Source organism: Akebia trifoliata, chromosome 13 (assembly GCF_017979445.1).
Source record: "Akebia trifoliata isolate Shusen 1 chromosome 13, ASM1797944v1, whole genome shotgun sequence".
In the NCBI taxonomy this organism is placed as follows: Eukaryota; Viridiplantae; Streptophyta; class Magnoliopsida; order Ranunculales; family Lardizabalaceae; genus Akebia; species Akebia trifoliata.
In genome coordinates, this window is record NC_141387.1 from 3,186,155 (window position 1) to 3,205,962 (window position 19,808).

At 34.8% G+C, this 19,808-nt stretch overlaps 1 protein-coding gene across 1 annotated transcript; it reads right to left on the minus strand.

Annotated features, from left to right (window-relative positions):
- Positions 1-1,262: 1,262 nt before the first annotated feature.
- Positions 1,263-18,253, minus strand: LOC147387343 (furostanol glycoside 26-O-beta-glucosidase-like). The gene is made up of 13 exons (XM_086421867.1): positions 17,931-18,253; positions 15,550-15,625; positions 15,424-15,458; positions 5,944-6,019; positions 4,951-5,022; positions 4,771-4,858; positions 4,454-4,670; positions 3,765-3,880; positions 3,412-3,632; positions 2,963-2,994; positions 2,722-2,821; positions 2,178-2,301; positions 1,263-1,629 (listed from the first exon to the last, which is right to left on the minus strand). Exons 1-13 carry the CDS (start codon positions 18,186-18,188, stop codon positions 1,440-1,442), a joined length of 1,605 nt encoding a protein of 534 aa, XP_086277993.1. The 5' UTR covers positions 18,189-18,253; the 3' UTR covers positions 1,263-1,439.
- Positions 18,254-19,808: the final 1,555 nt, after the last annotated feature.

Sequence of the window (19,808 nt, forward strand, 5' to 3'; positions counted from 1 at the left end):
GCTTGCTTAGCAAAAAAAAAAAAAGAAAAAGAAAAAAGTAGAACCCTGATTTTATCTTCAAATATAATCCTAACAATTGCATTTGCGATTGTATTGAATTCGTTCAGATGCTCATCTACGCTACTATCATCAACCATCTTCATATTGAATAACATTTTCATCAAGAAAATGTTTTTTGAGGTGGAGGGTTTCTCATACATTCTTGACAAAGCAACCATCAAATCAGGTGTAGTCTTCTCCTTAGAGATATTGAAAACCATAGACGAAGCGAGAGATATCGAATGGTACACAGGGTTTTTTTGTCGAGAATTTCTCAGTCTTCATTTGTTATGTTCATGAATTTTTTCAATTTTCCTCCAGAGGATGATAAAGGTCATTTTGATAAAGAACATCCTCGATTCGCATCTTCCATGTCTGAAATTCAAACCATTGAACTTCTCGATTCTACCCTTCTATTCGGTTATTGTTTCCACTTGAACTAAAAAACTTACCTCTGATACCAATTGTTAAGAAAATAGGTGCAAACCAACGAAGAAATCAAATTGAAAAATAAACAAAAGATAAGATGCAATCACACAAAGAAGCACAAAGATTTTACTTGGATCCCTCAAGATTGAGGTTCGTCCACTGATCACACCTATTGCACTATGAAAAGAGAACTTGCAATTACATATTGCAACCTTTCACCAGAAACGAGAAATGTAAATACCCCATGAAGTCTAGCTAGGATTTTACATCATATTAGTGAAATCACGAAAATACTGGTATTGATTTACAGTACCTCTTTGTTGACCAGTACTATTAGGCTCCACAAACCACAACAAGCTTTCATCTTTTATTTGGTAGGTGAAACATATTTGGAGGGAGAAAAATATGGTGGCAGATTCATACCCAAGTATGCAGTTTATGAGCTATAGTTCAACATTGTATTCGGATCTTATTAGTGTATCTTTGATTTCTAGAAAGTGTGTCCTAGGAGATAGGCTTGCTCGTCAATTCCTCAGCTTCGTCTTGTAAATTAAGGGTTTAACCCTTTGTACATTTTCTTACAATCAATACATTATTGCTCATTTAGCGAAAAAAGCTATATTCACTGCAATACCAATTATCATTTGGACAACTTAGAAGATTTATATTCTATTACGATGGATAAGAGTGGCGGAATTCTTGCTTGCCAATCAGAGAGAGAGAGAGAGAGAGAGAGAGAGAGCTGATTGGTGTCATAGGATTCGATGTACTTCATCAAGAACTCTGAGAACCACTTGGCGGCTAATAACCAAAGCCAGTTTCATTCTAAATAATTAACAAACAGAGAATAACGAACCTGAGTCACACTTTTGCTTGAACCCATAGACTTTAAGTTCATTGGTTCAGTACACACATACCGAGTACACCTTATTACATTATCACTACTATAACAGCCTAAGAGAGAGAAAGAGCTAATTGGTGTTGTTGGCATGGATGGACTTCTTCAAGAACTTGGAGAACCACATAGCAGAATTTTTGGGGGTTCTAATGAAGGTTTCGTAATTTGTGTGATTAAGCCCCAAGCGGACAGTATAGTGGCCGGACAATTCCACAACATCAATTAGAGACCATACCATGTATGATTTCACGTTTACACCCTCCCTATTATACAAAATTGAAACTTGGATTAATAATTTTAAGGAGCTTTTATTGGCACACCAACTTCACTTACAACATACCAACCCTTTTGATATAGGGTGAATCTCCATTTCGTGCACCCAATATATGACAGAATTCTGGTTTCAGTATACTGTTCATGTTATTTCCCAAAAAATGCTTTTACAGTGAATTTGTCACTTTTATAATCTATGAATTCGTAGATTTCTCACTTTTATAATCTACGAACTCATTGCTAAAATACCAATGATTTTGCCTTATCAACGACCTCACTTGTAATTTATCAATGATTTCGCTGAATATAAAAGTGATGAATTCAAGTGAAAAGCATGTTTTGATAATTAAAATGAATTGTGTACTGAAACCAGAATTTGGACATAAGTTGCGCATGTTTTGGGACAAATCCTTTTGATTTATAGATTAGTGTGTGTTAATTGAAGCTCTCTAATTTTATCCTCAACATAAGGAGAATAATAGAGATGATGTCTCTTTTATTGCATTATTAATGGCCCATCTGAAAGGTTCAAACTTACCTCAATGCTTCTTGAACTGCTTTGAGATGGTGACCAATGAACTTGATTCGATGATCATCCTCTATTAGTTTGTCATCATCAATTTCTATTGTAGCACCCGGTTCTCTGTGAACATCAACGCACCCTACATTTACCATACCATTGAAAATTAGATAGTCAGAAACATAAATTTGTCCTAATCAAGACTGGTGATTATTAGATCAACAAATCATCATCAAAGTGTGTATCACATTGAGACTTCATGGAGATATCTTGAGATGGTGAAGGAAATTCAAACCATGGTTTCGAGTTTTATTGGACGGAAGCCAACAGAGCTGTCGACATTTCAGCAAAAATGGCATCTTATGGAGATGATTTGAGGTATCGTCTTGTATTCCACAGGAGTTATAAAGAATCTTATTAGAAGATCTTTGCTGTAATTATTCTCAATGATGTAATGTTCTAGGGAGGGGCCCTTTAACCCCAACTTATCAATCAAAAAAAGAAAAAAGAAAAAAAAAAAGAAAAAAAAGAGTTTATCACATTGTGCTCAACTTAAACTAACCATTCTCAGTGATGTAGATGTCAGGGTTAAGGTAGTCTTGCTTCAGAACAGTCAGTCCATCTCTTAGCCCATCTGGTACCATGAAAATGCCTTCATGGACCTACGTACATGTATAATGAGATAATTGAAATTACCAAATATAGAAACTAATTATTTTCATATTAATTTTCTCATTGAAGGTTATTCTATAGTGAAAGAATTTAGAACTTTGAAAATGTTATGAAACAGTGATCGGCCTTACTTCCTCGCCTATGGGTTTTCCATCTTTGTCCGCTGTGGGAAAGACACACACACAGAGATTAAGAAAAAATAGAAGATAATCTCAATTGAGCAACCAATGCGAAACCAAGCACACCAACCAAATTATAAGATAAAAAATCAACCAATAATTTTTTTAAAGCAATCTTCTTGTTCTTCTTTCACAAAAAGATAAAATAGAAAATATTTTCTGGAAATTTCCCAAAATGTGATCAACTTTTGAGGAAATTCCGATTCTGGCTCACTAATCATTTTAATTCCCAAAACATGAACAACTAGATTGCAGATTTTCAAGTGGCAATCTCAGAGGTTTACTACTTTTACCCAGATTTTCACTCTGGAAAAAAAAAATATCACCAAGATTGTCACTTTAGAAAAAGCAAATTTTGCATGATTCCTAAGAAAAAAGAAAAAGTAAATTAATTAGCATACCTCTGACATCCACATAACTGTCAAAATGCACACTCACTGGTTCACTATCTGCAGTTATTGGTAGGGATTTCGCATATCTTGAAGTATAGTAATTGACACCAAAAAAATCATAAGCCCCTTTAACCAATTCTTTCTCTGCTGTTGTGAATTCTGGAAGTCTATCCCTCACCAAACTTTTCATAATAAATGGGTAATCTCCGTACACTAATGGCTCCAGAAACCTAATTAAAATTATTAATAAATGAAAAACTCATTAGATTTGGCATTAGTGTTAGAATATGACCCATTAGAGTAAGCATGAAATGTGATAATCCGAAATATTCAGTTATAAGTTTGATCAGAGAGTCACTAACCATTCTGCATGAAAAGCAAAGGCTCTCCTTGCAGCTTCTCTATCTTGCTTAGAATCCGTATATGGTTCATACCATAAAAGGCTCATTGAAATACCAATTTTTCCACCTTGAGTAGCCTGAAAATAATTGGTAACGGCATGACTAATATAGAGACACAAGAAATCATTATGACTGCAATGATCCATAATTAGTAGTTTTTCTTTTCTTTTATTGGTGGGGTTCAGACCACTATACTCTTGGGTAATTGTCTTGTATTATGTTTCCCTTTTAGGGTTACTAAAAAGGGAATTATGTAATATTTTCTTATGAGTTTTTTTTATTTTATTTTTAGGGCGATTGACATATTTTTACAACTCCCGATTTTATAAATAAAAAATGTAGGCTACTAGGTTATCTTTAAAATATCTTTATGGTTATTAGAATGTCAATTGGAGTATGAATAAGTTGAATAAATAGAGCTGTAGGTCATATTAGAATATCAGGACAGGATGCATTGTAATAGCGTCCAACATTACGAAACCAGGTCATTGTTAATTATTGGATGTGTTCCGTTATTGTTGTTAAATTAATCTGTTATGAGTTGGAGTTTATTTCATGTCAAAGATTGTATCTATTGTTATCTAAAATACCCTTAAATTTCTATAAAAAATAAAAGCAATATGATTGTTGTATCATATTTAATTTGTTACCTGATAATTTTCTTTGTAATGTCTAGCAACGGTGGCATGGGCTAATAAGATGTTATGAGCACAGATGTAAGGAAGTCTTGCTTCATCATTCTCTATTGAAATTCCCTCTACATATCCATATTTTGCATAAACATCTGGCTCATTGATTGTGCCCCAAAATTTGACCCTGTCTCCAAAAGTTTTGAAGCATAGGTCGCAATAACTTTTGAAATCTTCCCTAGAAGCAGAAAAAGGAAAATACACAACAATCGTGAATTTAAAATAATCAATAGAAATAAATTATCAAAGATGAACAAATAAGAAAAGGAGACACTTACACAATCTTTCTATCCAAAAATCCATTATACTCCTTCTTCAAAGCTTGGGGTAAATCGAAATGGAACAATGTCACGAAGGGCTGTATTCCTAAAAAAATAAATTTAAAAAGCTTTATTAGTCATAACAAAGGTAGAAAATACATGTAAAATTACTTGAAACAAAGAAGAATTTGTTCTTACCATTTGCGAGCAATTCGTTTATGAGATTGTTGTAGAATTTAATACCCTCTTCATTTATCTCTCCCTTACCCTCTGCAAGCCCCAAAGTCAAATATACTGAGTAATGGAGGATATTTTTTCCATTAATTCTATGATAGTAAGGCTATAGTATTCTACATTTACAAATATTATTTAAATAAATGTATATATTTTTTTCAATCCAATTTCCCATTTGTTGGGGTTGATTATGATTTCCAGGACCCATACCTGCCTGCCTTTAGAAATGTAAATATTTTACCATTTTTAAACCCTCTTAGCATCTGGTTTCAACATTTCTAGACAGGTTTAATCGACATAAATGAGACTGTTAACTAATCCTTAATTAGCTAAATTATTTGCTGATGTGAACCAAATATTCATAGAACACATTATTCTTGCCTCTTAAAATACGATTGTTTAAAAAATCCAAACATCTCTTGTAATGGGGCAATCATGGATGACCCTGAACCAGTTAAAAATAGGTTGACACCTATAAATTTAAGTCTTCTCTAGGGTCTAGTCAATATGTTTAAAAGCAATTCTTTGGTGATTTACATTGGAATTCGTGTGGCCTTATCAAAATTTGGTGTGGCAATAGTATCTCTCAAAAAACCCATCATCAACATATACTATGCCTATGCTTTGTATTCTTTTTGCAAAAGGTACTGTACACTGAACCAACTCTTCCTTTTCAGGTTACTTTTTTTATCCAATTTCACAATTATTATTTTTCTAGGGGAAACTATAATATTTTGGGAAAAAAAACGAGTTGGTTATGGTTTAACATGTCTGGAGCTGAAAATCTTAAATAACAAGTATTTAATGTAATTTTCTAATTTGACCAATAAAGAAATTGGGTGACGCTGAAATTTATTATTTAATTATAATATTTCCAGTCATGATCATTACCATAGTATTGCTTGAAAGGTTATGAATTTCATCACACCAAATTAAATAGTAGGTTGAAAAACATACTAGGAAGTATTCTGCTCCAAGAAATGGAGAATCTGTAAAAATCCATTCCCATTTTCTTCAGCAACTGCACATCATCCTGCAATTATGATAAAGTAATAAATGATAATTTAGTTGGATGCAAACTTTTTTTTGATAATGGACCATTCTTGAAGACAGCAGACCAGGCCCGTATATGGGCTTTTGCCCAATCCATAGATCATGGTCTTGTCCAAGGATTAGTCCTGGGGCATGCGCAACGTCCGCACATCACACACACCAAGTGAGGGGTGGCCCTTGAGGAATTAATGCTCATACTGAGTATCACACTCATGACCTACAAGCATTAACTGCTTATTAGTCTGAAATTGCCATTGAGCCAACCCCTTAGGGTTATTAATGGAAGGAATCAATTTGATTGATTTGTCCGGCTTGAATGTTATCCTTGATCTAGACTCCTTGTTGCTTGTTCTACGATTAAGGGCTTCCATTTTGTGCTCTATTTTTTAAATATCCATATAATAAAACTTTCCCCAATGTTTATCCCCAATATAGAATGATTCAGATTTTTTCGTGCATGTATCTCGAGGGATATTTTAATTTTATTATATTCTCTCTTCCTTTTTCAACAATATCCTATCAACTTTGTTGACTTATCTCTTCTATCCATTTTCCAATAATATCCCTCTAACTTATTCTCTTTCCCCTTCTCTTCTTTTTTCAATGGTATCTCTTGAATTTTATTGCCTTTACATTTCTACTCCTTTTCCAATAGTACCTTTCTAATTTTTTTTTTTCTTCTTTTACCACCTTAACCCAAAAAAGGATGACCACGTCTATGACATGGGAACTAGTAGAAAAAAAATGACATATTCAAGAAAAATGTCCTTATGACATCCGTGTCAAGTGTAATTAATGACTATTTTCTTTTGGATGGAAGGGTTTGATCCATCAACAAAGGTATAAGGATCTAATGAATATTCATGGTAATTTTGTAATTTATTTGAAAGAGCATCACCCCAGTCTTTATATTCTTTTATGATCATAAAATTTTCTAACCTTCACAGGATGATAATCCTTATTTCATTCTTCCGCACCTATAAATACTAGAGCTGATGTAATGGCTAAGGCTTAAGCAGCATATGAACAATTTTTTTTTCGGGATATATCAACCTTCAAGTTGTCTAAAGATAAAAGGTTATCATACCACTTTACTGCAAGCAACCACACCATGGGGGCTCCCAAAGGGATCTGACTCGGACCTAATTGGGGACATTTTGGAACCTATATATCTTGCAAGATTTGATGGATTAAGTTCTTTTATATTCTAATTTATGATCTTTAAAATAATTTAATCCTAATTTAGTTGTGGTTTGCAATAAAAACAGCCCTGTTAAAAAGTTTCTATTGATATTTTTACCACATTTTCCATTGGTAAATATTTTATTTAAATATTAAATTTTGTTTTCTTTTTATATAAAATTTATTGTAAAGCATATCGATTTTTTTTTTTTTTGCAACTAATGATGATGTAGACAAAAATTAGATGTGATACTGCATGATTATAACAACACCATATACATATGAGAGATATTTACAAAAAAGTGATCAACTTTTGACGAATTTACAATTCTCACTCAATGTTCATCTTAATATCAAAACGTGAATGATAACAAATTCAGAGGTTTTTAAAGTGACTATTTCACAGGTTTAAAGTGATAATTTCTTTTTAAAGTTGCGAAATTGTCACTTTAAACCTGTGAAATAGTCACTTCGATCTGAATTTTTTTAAAGAAAATATGATTGTTCATGATTTGGTAATTAAAATAAACAGTGAGCTGGAATCGTAAATAACTCATTTTTGCTCACATAATAGTAATTCACCATATATATTGATAAGAACTCTCTGTTATTTCTCTAGTGAACACAAAAGGAGTTAGAAGAAATAGTTCTTCTTATTATCCAATTAAGTTACTGAACTGGCTATATATAGCCTTACAAAAATAACAGAACAGAGAAAATCTGCAGCCCACCTAATAACTAGGAAACAAACAACTTCTCCCTAAGAATAGGGATTATTCAATCCACTAAGCAACTAACAAAAGCAGATCCTAAAGACTCGATCAACACTAACAACTAATAGTTTCAACATCCTCCCTTAAACTGAATACCAATTTATTCAGTTTATACTTGGATCTGTGCAGACCCCCAATAAACCTATCATCTTTACAAACATCTCAAGCTTCAATGGTTTGGTCATTATGTCTGCAACCTGTTCTTGAGTGTGACAATGGACCAACTTTACAACTCCATCTTTTGTAAGCTCACGCAGAAAATGAAACTTGACATCTATATGCTTGCTTCGACCATGTAATACAGGATTCTTCGAAAGCTCAATAGCTGAGCTGTTGTCACAAAAGACCATTGTACTATCATTTTGAACATGATTAAAACCCTTCAAAATCCTCCTTACCCAAACTGCTTGACAAGCACATGAAGCTGCTGCAACGAACTCAGCTTCAGTGGTAGACAAAGTGACTATTGGTTGTTTCTTTGAAGACTAAGAAACAGCTCCTGAACTTAACAAAAAAACATAACCTGAAGTACTCCTTCTGTCATCTAAATCTCCAGCGTAGTCACTATCTGTATAGACAACCAGCTTCTCATCTCCTCTATTTTTATAAAGTATCCCAAAATCAAAAGTCCCTTTTAGATATCTCAACACTCTCTTGGCTGCTTGAAAATGAAGTTCTGTGGGGCGATCCATATATCTACTTAGAAAACTCACCACAAACATAATGTCGGGCCGAGTAGCAGTCAAATACATTAGACTGCCAACTACTTGTTTGTAGTGACTACTATCCACCCTTACTCCATTCTCATCTCTCATAAGTCTGCAACCTGGAACAATTGGGTTATGGACTGAATTGCATTTATCCATATCAAACCTTTTCAGCACCTCCTGTGAATACTTCCTTTGACAGATAAAAATACCCTCCGGTCTTTGCATTACTTCTATACCAAGGAAATATCTCATTTTTCCAAGGTCTGTCATGCCGAACTCATGCATCATAGAATTTTTAAATTCAACAATCATATGCTCATCATTGCTTGTAAAAATCAAGTCATCAACATAGAGACAGACAATTAGAATTTTACCTCCTTCTCCCGCTTTGATGAACAAAGTATGCTCATAAGGACACCTCTCGAAATCTTCCTTAGCAAAATATGACTCTATCCGACTATACCAAGCTCGTGGAGCTTGTTTTAGTCCGTATAAAGCCTTCTTTAACCTGTACACTTTCTGTTCATTACCTTTCTTTTCATAACCAAGAGGTTGCTCGACGAAAACCTCTTCACTAAGTTCTCCATGAAGAAAGGCTGACTTGACATCTAGTTGATAAATTGTCCACCTTTTCTGAGCTGCAAGAGAAATTATCAATCAAACTGTCTCCAATCGTGCTACAGGTGCAAAAACCTCAGTGTAGTCAACACCATGTTTTTGAGTGTAACCTTTTGCGACTAAACGGGCTTTGTACTTCTCCACCTCACCATTTTCATTGAGTTTCGTCTTATACACCCATTTCACACCAACTTTCTTTGCCCCAATACGCAAATTCGTCAACTCCCAAGTATCATTTTTTTCTATAGCTTCAATCTCCACATTCATCGCTGATCTCCACTTTGCATCTTTTAGTGCCTCTTCGAATAAAACTGGATCATTTGCTGCAAACATAGCTAAATATGCCATGTCTTCTCCCTCAGATAAATCTTCTTTACTTACATAATCCCTCATCCAACTTGGTTGCCTTCTTGACCTTTGTTCAAGAGATTCAAGGGAAGGATCTTCACCTAAGCTAGATGAATTGCCTTCATTTGACCTATTTGAACCATCAATTTCAGTTTCTTCAGTATGCTCATCAGTTCCAACTTCACCTCCATTTCCAACAGCTGCATCCCCAATTCAAGTCAATCAAAATACTTTCCTCATGGCTTTTATCCCAATCCCAAATGTTGTCTTCTTCAAACACCACATCTCTACTTATTATAATCTTCTGAGACATGGGATCATACAACCTATATGCCTTTGACTCCTCACTTACTCCAAGTAAAACGCATCTTACACTCTTGTCATCGAGCTTTGTCCTTTTGCAATCAGGAATATGAACATGAGATACACACCCAAATACCTTGAAGTGATCCACTGATGGTTTGAATCCGCTCCAAGCTTCTTCTGGAGTTTTATTCTTTACTGCAAGAGTTGGACTCCTATTGAGAACATGAACTGTCCAATTCACAGCTTCAGGCCAAAATGCTTTGGGAATCTTCTTTCCTGAAAGCATACTCCGAACCATATTCATGATAGTTCGATTCTTCCTCTCCGCAACACCATTTTGTTGAGGGGTGTATGCAACTGCCAGTTGCCTTCAAATACCATTCTCACTGCAAAAATTAGTGAATTCAAGTGATGTGAACTCACCCCCACGATCAGTACGAAGACATTTTATACTCAAACCAGTCTCTTTTTCAACACGATTCTTATATTTCTTGAAGGTAATAAATGCTTCTAACTTCTCAACCAAGAAATAAACCCATGCTTTTCGACTGTAGTCATCAATAAAAACTAATCATGTACCTTTTATTGCTGTTGGATATAGGGCTGATTGGTCCACATATATCGGCATGCACCAGTTCAAGAATTTGAGAAGCTCTCCAAGTGCCTTCCCTAGGAAATGGGTGAAAGCGCCCTCGATCCGCGGGGTGCGCGGATCCGCTTTTGACCCTTGAGGTTTGGGAGTCGCCACCTAGTTGTTAAGGTCTAGGAACCAAACTGACTCTAAAAAAGGCAAACTAATCTACGAAAGAGAAAAAGAGTCCGGGGATCACGTTACGGGGTTGGAAGGTGTTAGGCACCAACTCCGCCCGGCTAAAGCCGGTCTCTACTAACTTTCCAAGTAAATCACATTGCTAAAAACCTAGATAGAAATAAAAATAATAATAATAAAAAACTGATACCTTTCCGATAGCAAGGATTTTGCTCCCTCAGATCTGACCAAAAGAGTTCCTTGTACTGTACTCCCTTGCTTCGTTCTGTCTCCGGATTTGACTTCGGATATCCTAGATCAAGGTATCTCCTTGTTTTTGAATCTGAACTCTTCAAGTTTGTTGCGGATTTTAGGTGTTTTCTAGACTAAAATTGAAGGAAGGATGTTAGGTAAGGAGTTGGGACTCCAAAACTAGGGTTTATGGGGGGCTAGGAGAGCTTCTAGACCTACTTCTCCTAGGGTTTTTGATTTGATACGAAAATAGGATGTGAGCACCTCTATTTATAGATATTTTTAGGGGTTGATTTGGATAGAGTTAGTGTTTAATTAGAGATCTTTTAATTAGAGTTGTGTTTTAGTTAGACTTATTTTAGGTAGAATTGTGTTTTAATTAAAATTGTTTTAAGTAGAATTGTGTTTTAATTAAAATTGTTTTAGGTAGAATTGTTTTTAAGTTAGAACTCTATTAGATAGAGTTATTATTTAATTAGAGTTCTATTATGACTTTTGGTCTTATTTGATTGACTTTTAATATTTTGACTTTAGTCTTAATTGATTGACTTTTAATATCTTGACTTCAGTCTTGCTTGATTGACTTTAATTTTGACTTCAGTTTTACTTGATTGACTTTAATACCTTGACTTCAGTCTTGCTTAATTGACTTTTAATTTTTGGAGATCCCCCTCTAAATATATTTAATTCTTTGGACCCCCAAATGGAGGGGTCCTTAAAGAAATATCCCACGAACCCTCAACAATTTTACCCGATTGATCGATTTTTCAGGTTCAAAATTTTAAATTAATTTCATTAATGTTTCACTTTAATTATTTAATATTTTATTTATTAATTTCGAAATTTTTAATTATGAAAATTGTGAAATTACTGTTTTGCCCCCGGAGAGGACTTTTCATGTTTTAAGTCGGTTTTTAATGTTCTAGGATGTTTTAGAATCGATTTTTTGTAAGGAATCAAATGGAAATATTAGTTTGTGTCATTTATGAAATTTTTTGTGTGAAATAGTCATGAACTTAATGAGGGGCATTTTCGTAATTTTGTCAAATTCTGTTAAAATTGGCGAAATGATTTATTTGATTTCAATTTGTTGTTTTATGTGTTTGAAAGGGTTTTTCTTAGCGTAATGTAGGCTATAGGGTTGTTTTGATGTTAGGGGTATTTTGGTAATTTGATAGTTTTTTAGTGATTTTTATCGTGAAGCTTCTTTTTGTCTGAAAAATGATGATTTCTATGTTTCTGGAGTCGTATTTTCCTAGCGTAGCGTGGTTTCTAAGGTTTTGTTAGTTTGAGATACCTCATCCGGATTTCTGAAACACATCTAGTAACAAAATAAAGCAATGGAATACACATTCATCATTGGGAATCATTGCGATCGGGTTGACGAGTTGATTAATCAGGCGGATGCAAAAATGGGGTGTCTACAATGGGTCTCTCCGTTGCTTCCCCACCAAGCAATCTTTACATACCTTCGACGAAGTTTCAAGACAAGGCAGTCCTTTTACCATTCCCTTTTGTTGAAGAATTTTCAGACCACTGAAGCTTAGATGACCATATCTGCAGTGCCAAAGTTGAGTTGGATCTTCCATGAAAGAATTGAAACATGCTTCCTCCTTCAGTTGTGTTTGAGCAAACATCTTGAACATTCGATTCGAGGACATTGTAATCTTCATAATTATCCCTCTCTCAGGATGATAAATTTTGCATGTCCCTTGTTGTATGAGAATTGAAAGTCCCTTCTCAGCTAGCTGACCAATGCTTATCAAGCTATTCTTTAATCCTGGAACATAGAATACGCCAGTAATAATTTGTACAAAATCATTCACCAGCATTCGCACATTGCCTTTACCCATCACATCCATGCTTGAATTATCTCCCAATTTCACCTTCTCCCTGAAATTTCTTCAAAATCTGAGAAAAACCCTCTCTTGCCACACATGTGATTGCTGCATCCAAAATCGAGGAACCACAGTTCTTCTTTATTGGCTTCTTTATCATCCACGTACGCCATCAACAACATTTCTTCACCACTTTCCACATAACTTGCTCTTGCTTCTGTCTCCTTCTTTGGATATTCATATTGAAAGTATCCAAGCTTATGACAGTTATAGCATTCGACAAATGATTTGTCAAAGCTCCGTCTGCCTCCTCCTCTTCCTCGTCATCGAATTCCACCACGACCTCGTCCTCTTTCTGCTGAAGACTCCAAGAGTAATCTTTAATGCTTGCTCTTCCACAACATGAGCTTTCATATGCTGCTCATGTACTAGAAGACTACTTTGTAATTCATCAATGGTAAGAACATCCAAATCATTTGACTCCTCAATAGAACACACCACGTTATCGAACTTGGGTGTCATGGATCTCAAAATCTTCTCGATGACTGCTACATCATCCATCTTTCCCTTATTGGCTCTCAACTTGTTGACCACAGTAAGAGTACGAGCAAAGTACTGATTCACAGACTCTCCCACCTTCATGTTCAGCATCTCAAACTCCTTTTGGAGAGCTTGTCGTTACGCTCGCTGCACTCGTGTTGTCCCCTGAAACTTATGCTTTAAGGAATCCCAAATGTTTTTGGCTGTATCCTTGTTCAAAATGGTTTCTAGGAGTGATCGATCTATGGCTTGGAAGAGATAATTCTTTGCCTTCATATCCTTCAGCCTTGCATCATCAATCACCTTCTTCTGTGCTTCAGTGAGTTGAACTCCTTCTGCTGTTGCAGGAATCCCATCTTCTACTACACTCCAATATTCTTTCGATCTCATGAAATTCTCTATGAGCATACACCAATGATCATAATGCCCATCGAATTTCGGGATTGCTGGTTGCACAAATCCATTCTCTGTCGCCATATTCTTGTTACTAAATACCTTAGAAGACTGCTGCTTCTTAATTTCAACCAGGCCCTTGTAACGGGGCTCTGATACCACTTGATAAGAACTCTCTGTTGTTTCTCTAGTGAACACAAAAGAATTTAGAAGAAATAGTTCTTCTTATTATTCAATTAAGTTACTGAACTGGCTATATATAGCCTTACAAAAATAACAGAACAGAGAAAGATCTGCAGCCCACCTAATGACTAGGAAACAAACAACTTCTCCCTAAGAATAGGGATTATTCATTCAATCCACTAAGCAACTAACAAAAACAGATCCTAAAGACTTGATCAACACTAACAACTAATAGTTTCAACATATATAGGGTAGCGTTCATTTGCCAAATTCCTTTTGTCGTGTGTGACAAGTGCACATGTTGAATAATGTTGTGATGTTTGTGCCTTGTATAATGTTGGGCATAATGGATGAGAGCAACTCCGTTGGTCCTCAAATTACATTTTCTTTTTGTAGAGGAAATTACATCTTTGTACAGGTAATAAATTAATAATAAACTCGTTTTACAGTTTTTATCAAGGAGATTTTCAATTTTACTGGGAGGAAGTAAGATTGAGAGATTGTAACTATGTTTTGCACGAAATATTGAAGGGATCTCATCATTGTTCGTGGAAGTACACAATCTTATTGAACCATGCATTTTTTATGTTGTGTTCTCATTAATTACAGTGGTCGATCTCTACATATATTTACAATAGAGCAGAACAATATGGTAATTTAGCCATTTCCCGACTGGTGCATTATTTATCCTTTTGCTTCAATAAAAATAAATAAAATGGGTATTTATTGTGCATCTCATGTTCTTTTATAGAGTAATATGGGGATGGAAACTAAATTGTTTATCAACTACAAAAATTCTTATTCCTATTTTATTCTTTTACTTAAACGAGAAGTTCTTACCTACACCCTTAATCAAATAATCTAATTTGATGTCTCCCTAACTCTAAAATAATGGGAATAGAATGCAAGTAATAGACATCAATCAAATAGTTAAAAAAATATTTTTACTTTTTATTATTTATTAAAAAAAAAAAAAAAACATATATTGCCTATCAAGTAGGTGTTGTTGGTTAGAGATAACGTACTAAACTAAGACCAACTCTAATGGTAATGCTATATTTGTCTCTCTCTCTCTCAGTTTTAGTTTTTGATATAATAAAATGAAAAAATATAATATTTTGCACATGCCACTTCAATGTTTGGTCTCAAAAAAATGCCATTGCTATGCTTTAGATGACAATTTGGCAAAAATAAGTAAATCCAAAGGACACTGTTTTATGCTTTGAATGATGGTTTGGTAGAAAAAATAATATAAATGATAATTTTCTAACCTGAAAGATACTTTTCTATATTTTTAGATATGTTAAATCAAATGTCAAATTTGACATAGGATATAACATATTTCATATTTGAGACAGCTTTTAGAGCTTGTGTTAGAGCATGGTTTTGGTTGGTCATGCCAAAATTTGACATTACTATCCGCCTGAAATAACATGCATTGGAGATGCTCTAATGTACGTTATCTTCGGATAGCTAGTGTATTTGTCACTTACTTTATAGTGGACGTACGAAAGAGCGGCGCTCTCAACTGTATACAAGGAAATCAAAGTTAGATAATTAGGCACATATTTCATAAAAATAAGATGAAAGAGAGAGTTGGAATAGGGGTTATGCGGCACATTTTGAGTCCTCTGGAGTAATAAAATGATCCCATGTGCTAGGTCCCCTTCCTCCTATATCAGCAGGCCCTTCCGACTGCATCACATAAAAAAGAAAAGACAATAAATCAAAATATCTCCACTCAAAATGTATATATATATATATATATATATATATATATATATATATATATATATATATATAGAGAGAGAGAGAGAGAGAGAGAGAGAGAGAGAGAGAGGCTCGCAAGGAGTTTATTGGAGATAAATAGTGTCTCCCAATATTGTCCTACATGGAAATATTGAGACTTCGTAAGAAAAATTCAACTTTTCTCGTCTTTGTTTGATTCATGCACTTTTGATTTTCACTTGAGAGAAACCAACAGAGTAGTAGATTTCCTAGTCCATTTGGGATCAACTATTAGAGACTATGTAATGATTGAGGATAACTTTTCTATTTCTCAAGAGCTGTCGAGAATTATGTATGATGACTTAAGATGTAATTATTCTTGTTAATCTATTAAAAAGGGGGTTCAGCCAATCCCAGCTTACCGATAAAAAAAGTACAATACTTTGCTTGATAAACATGCGCACGCACACACACACACTCACTCACTGCTCCGTACGTTTTGCCCTACGTGTTTTGTGTAATATGGGTTAGAAGTTTTGCAATGGACTGATTTTTAGTGAGGATGATCTCTATGGTGAGGAGATCATTCTCACCAAAGATCAGCCCATTCTTAAACTTCTAACCCCACGTTTACAAGTTGAATAATTGTGGACCGTCGATTTTTTGCAAATCACTTTTGATGGGATTAGAAGTTTTAGAATGGAATTGATTTTTGGTAAGGATGATCTCCTCACCATAGAGAGATCTTAATTTCGAGTCAAAGCCTTAGAATGGTAAAAGGGAGTTGGATGATGGATGTTATTAGTATGAACCCATGATGGAGGATTGAAATCTCTTCTGACACCTCAACACATTCCACGTAAGCCACAATCTAAGGAGTTAATGCCTTAAATATCTTTTGTTCCTAGAGGGTTTCAATCCTCCACTGTAGGCGTATATGATCCGGACTCCATAAACTAATGTACGAGAGGACAAAAACAGATTTCCTAAAGATTAGTTTTGTTCTTCTAGGATTGGTACGACATTTCATGTAATTATTCTAAAACAGAGTCCCACTTTGAAGTTGGCAGCTGCTTCAAAATTTGAAGGAACCCTCCTTGATACAAGACACATAGCCTTTTGAATTAATTTCAATTTTGCCAAAAATTGAAATCCCTCTTGAAAATGCCACGTGTAATTCAATGGAGAGGGGTTTCATAAAATTTTTGTAGCGGGCTGCCCGTTTCAAAGTTATTTCCTTTAAAACATGAGTGTTATTACTAAGTTTAAAACGATGGATTGAAGATAATTAAGTTTGATTTGAATGGATTAAAAACAAATGACTCCTTCTAAATGACTTGCTAGGTGGCATACTGAATCGACTCACTGACATGGACAAGTTTGGAAACCATAGATCTTTCCACCTCAGGATACCTGCCTCCCTCGGGATACACTTTTTTTTATGGGGAAGTGCAATTGTGATATCGAGGCGTAAAGATCTACGGTTCCTGAACTTGTCACGCCATTGAGTCTGTTGAGTATGCCACCTAGCGAGTCATTTTATCAAGACTCAAAATTATTTACCGCATACAAGTTGAAGAGCTTGAAGATCGAGGACAATTTTGGAAAAAAAAAATCAAATAAGATTTTCTTTTTGGAAGTCCAAAACAATGAAATTTTACAAAGAAAGATCTAAAATTTTCTTCAAAGGGTTAAAATATATGTGATAGATTCAAGATAAGGTTGAATTGATCAAAAATATTGACAGAGGTTGAAGAGCTTGAAGATCCAATTTTAGAGCGAACAAAACTGATTTTTGTGAGAATTATTTATTTATTTTTTGGACTGGAAGATAAGAACATGGGTTTTAGGTCATTTAGAACGAAAGATCGAGTAGTGGAATGCACGCATGACTTCACATAATCTCTTGAAGCCTTCCCATCAAACACGGCTTCATTTCATTATATTATAGCCCACAATAACTGCCCCGTAAAGTGCTAGAGTAACATTGAAATTGTCACGTTTGGGACATTGGTGTGCGCAGAACCATATATAATTCTCATTCATATCTCAATGAAAAGCTATCTATGGTTCTGTAGACACATCCACATCAGCAATGTCCGAAACTATTTCCACAGAATAAAAGGAAGAGTTGGACGCGATTTTTAGTACACGGGCTGGCATAGCAAGGGCACAAAAGTATAGATCTAAAAAGAAATAAAGAAAGGGTCAAGGGAAACAGCATTTATATCCGTTGTTTTAATGTTTGAACCATGAGATGATGAATGCAAACCTGAAAAGCAGAAGTAGAGGCCCCAAACTTAAAATCAATTGGAAAATCACTTCTTCGTATCAAAGGATAATCAGCAGGAGCAATGGTTGCACCGTCGGTAGTAACTGCAGTCTCACATCTTATAATAAGACGTTCTCTCCTCTTTGGGAGAGAAGGTACTCTCACATTATGGTCTCCATGAACGAGGCTAAGCTTTCCTTTGTTTGAGAAAGACGAGGGAGAAAAAGGTAAAGAACAGTGTGGGAAGAGAATGGCCATGTTAAGAGACACTACGATGAGCTGATGAGCTTTCGATTAATTCAGATACGATAACTGAGTTAATAGTTAGAAGGGGGTCATCTTATATAGATGAGGGGTGAATTACTATTTGGTGAGATGAAAACGAGTTATTTACGATTCTGGTAATTGTTCATTTTAATTACGGAAATGTGAACAATCATGTTTTCGTTAAAATTAAATTCAGAACAAAGTGACTATTTCTTAGGTTTAAAGCGAAATAGTCACTTTAAAAATCTCCGAATTCGTTATCTTTCACGTTTTGGTAATTAAAATGAACAGTGAGTCAGATGGTATGCACCTGCATGGTGAAGGACAGAAAATTTTACTACAAACAGGTGAATCTTTGAAACTTTCTAATTCATCTGTAGTATGTAAGTCTTGTCGAGAAGGCGACTGGTTAATTATTCGGTCAAGGTGTGATTATTTCGAGTGGCTACACTTCAATCTTATCGCTCACAGAGGGGTCTACTCATGCAAGTTACTCTGAATATGAAGTCAATAATAATATTTTTTTTCCATCCATCAACATCCAACATTCAACAAATCCATGTGATTGAGGTTCAATTATTTATTTCATGTGTCGTTTAGCAATCAGATCTCAAGTGCTATTTACACATACTTAAAACCCCTTCCCCACACCCCAACCCCCCCCCCCCAACATCCAACATTTAACAAATCCATGTGATTGACGTTCAGATCTCAAGTGCTATTTACAAATACTTAAAACCCCTTCCCCACACCCAAATAATTGATGTTCAATTATTTGTTTCATGAATCGTTAAGCAATCAGGTCTCAAGTGCTATTTACACCTACTTAAAACCTTCCCCCCACCCCCAACAACCCACCCACGTGAAAGGTGTTGTTAACATAAAGATGTTTGATTTGCCGGCCTTGGTCTAGAGCAATGGAAAGGATTGTTCGTATAGTAGTTGGTTTGACAATTGGCTCATAAAAAGGGAAGGATTTCACTTCTCTCCCCCTCTAACAATTTTGCTTTTTCAAGTTAATAATTACGAGTCCGACTCTAAAGCGGGCAGCCCACTTCAAAAGTAGAACCCTCTTCTACAATTTAATATGGGTTGGATGTGAGTATGTCCATTTTCATATCTGAATCCGAATTAGATCATACTAGTTAAAATTATATCTGAACCATTTTACTTTTATTAAAACTATATCTAGATTTAATCCAATCGAATTTATTGATTCAAGTTAGATAATATCAAATGGTTTAAGATTGTTTTAAATAAAATTGCAGATAATATCAAACTATTTAAGATTATTTTAAATAAAATTACTAAAATTTATAACTTAAACTCTATACCTCTCCATTTTAGAGAGAGATTCATTGACCACTACACCCAACAATTCCTGATTGGTAAAAGATGATTTGATAGATATAAGGATGGAACCATATTTGACCCAGATCCAACTCGGGTCAAGGGACATCAACTCATATCTGAACCATATTTTAATTTAGATATACTTGATGAAACCAATCCCACTAAATTTGGATTCGGATAGGAATAAGAAAATTGTAGAACTATTGACTTTATTAGTAAAACTCTTTAGTCTCACACCGGATAAGAATAAGAAAATTG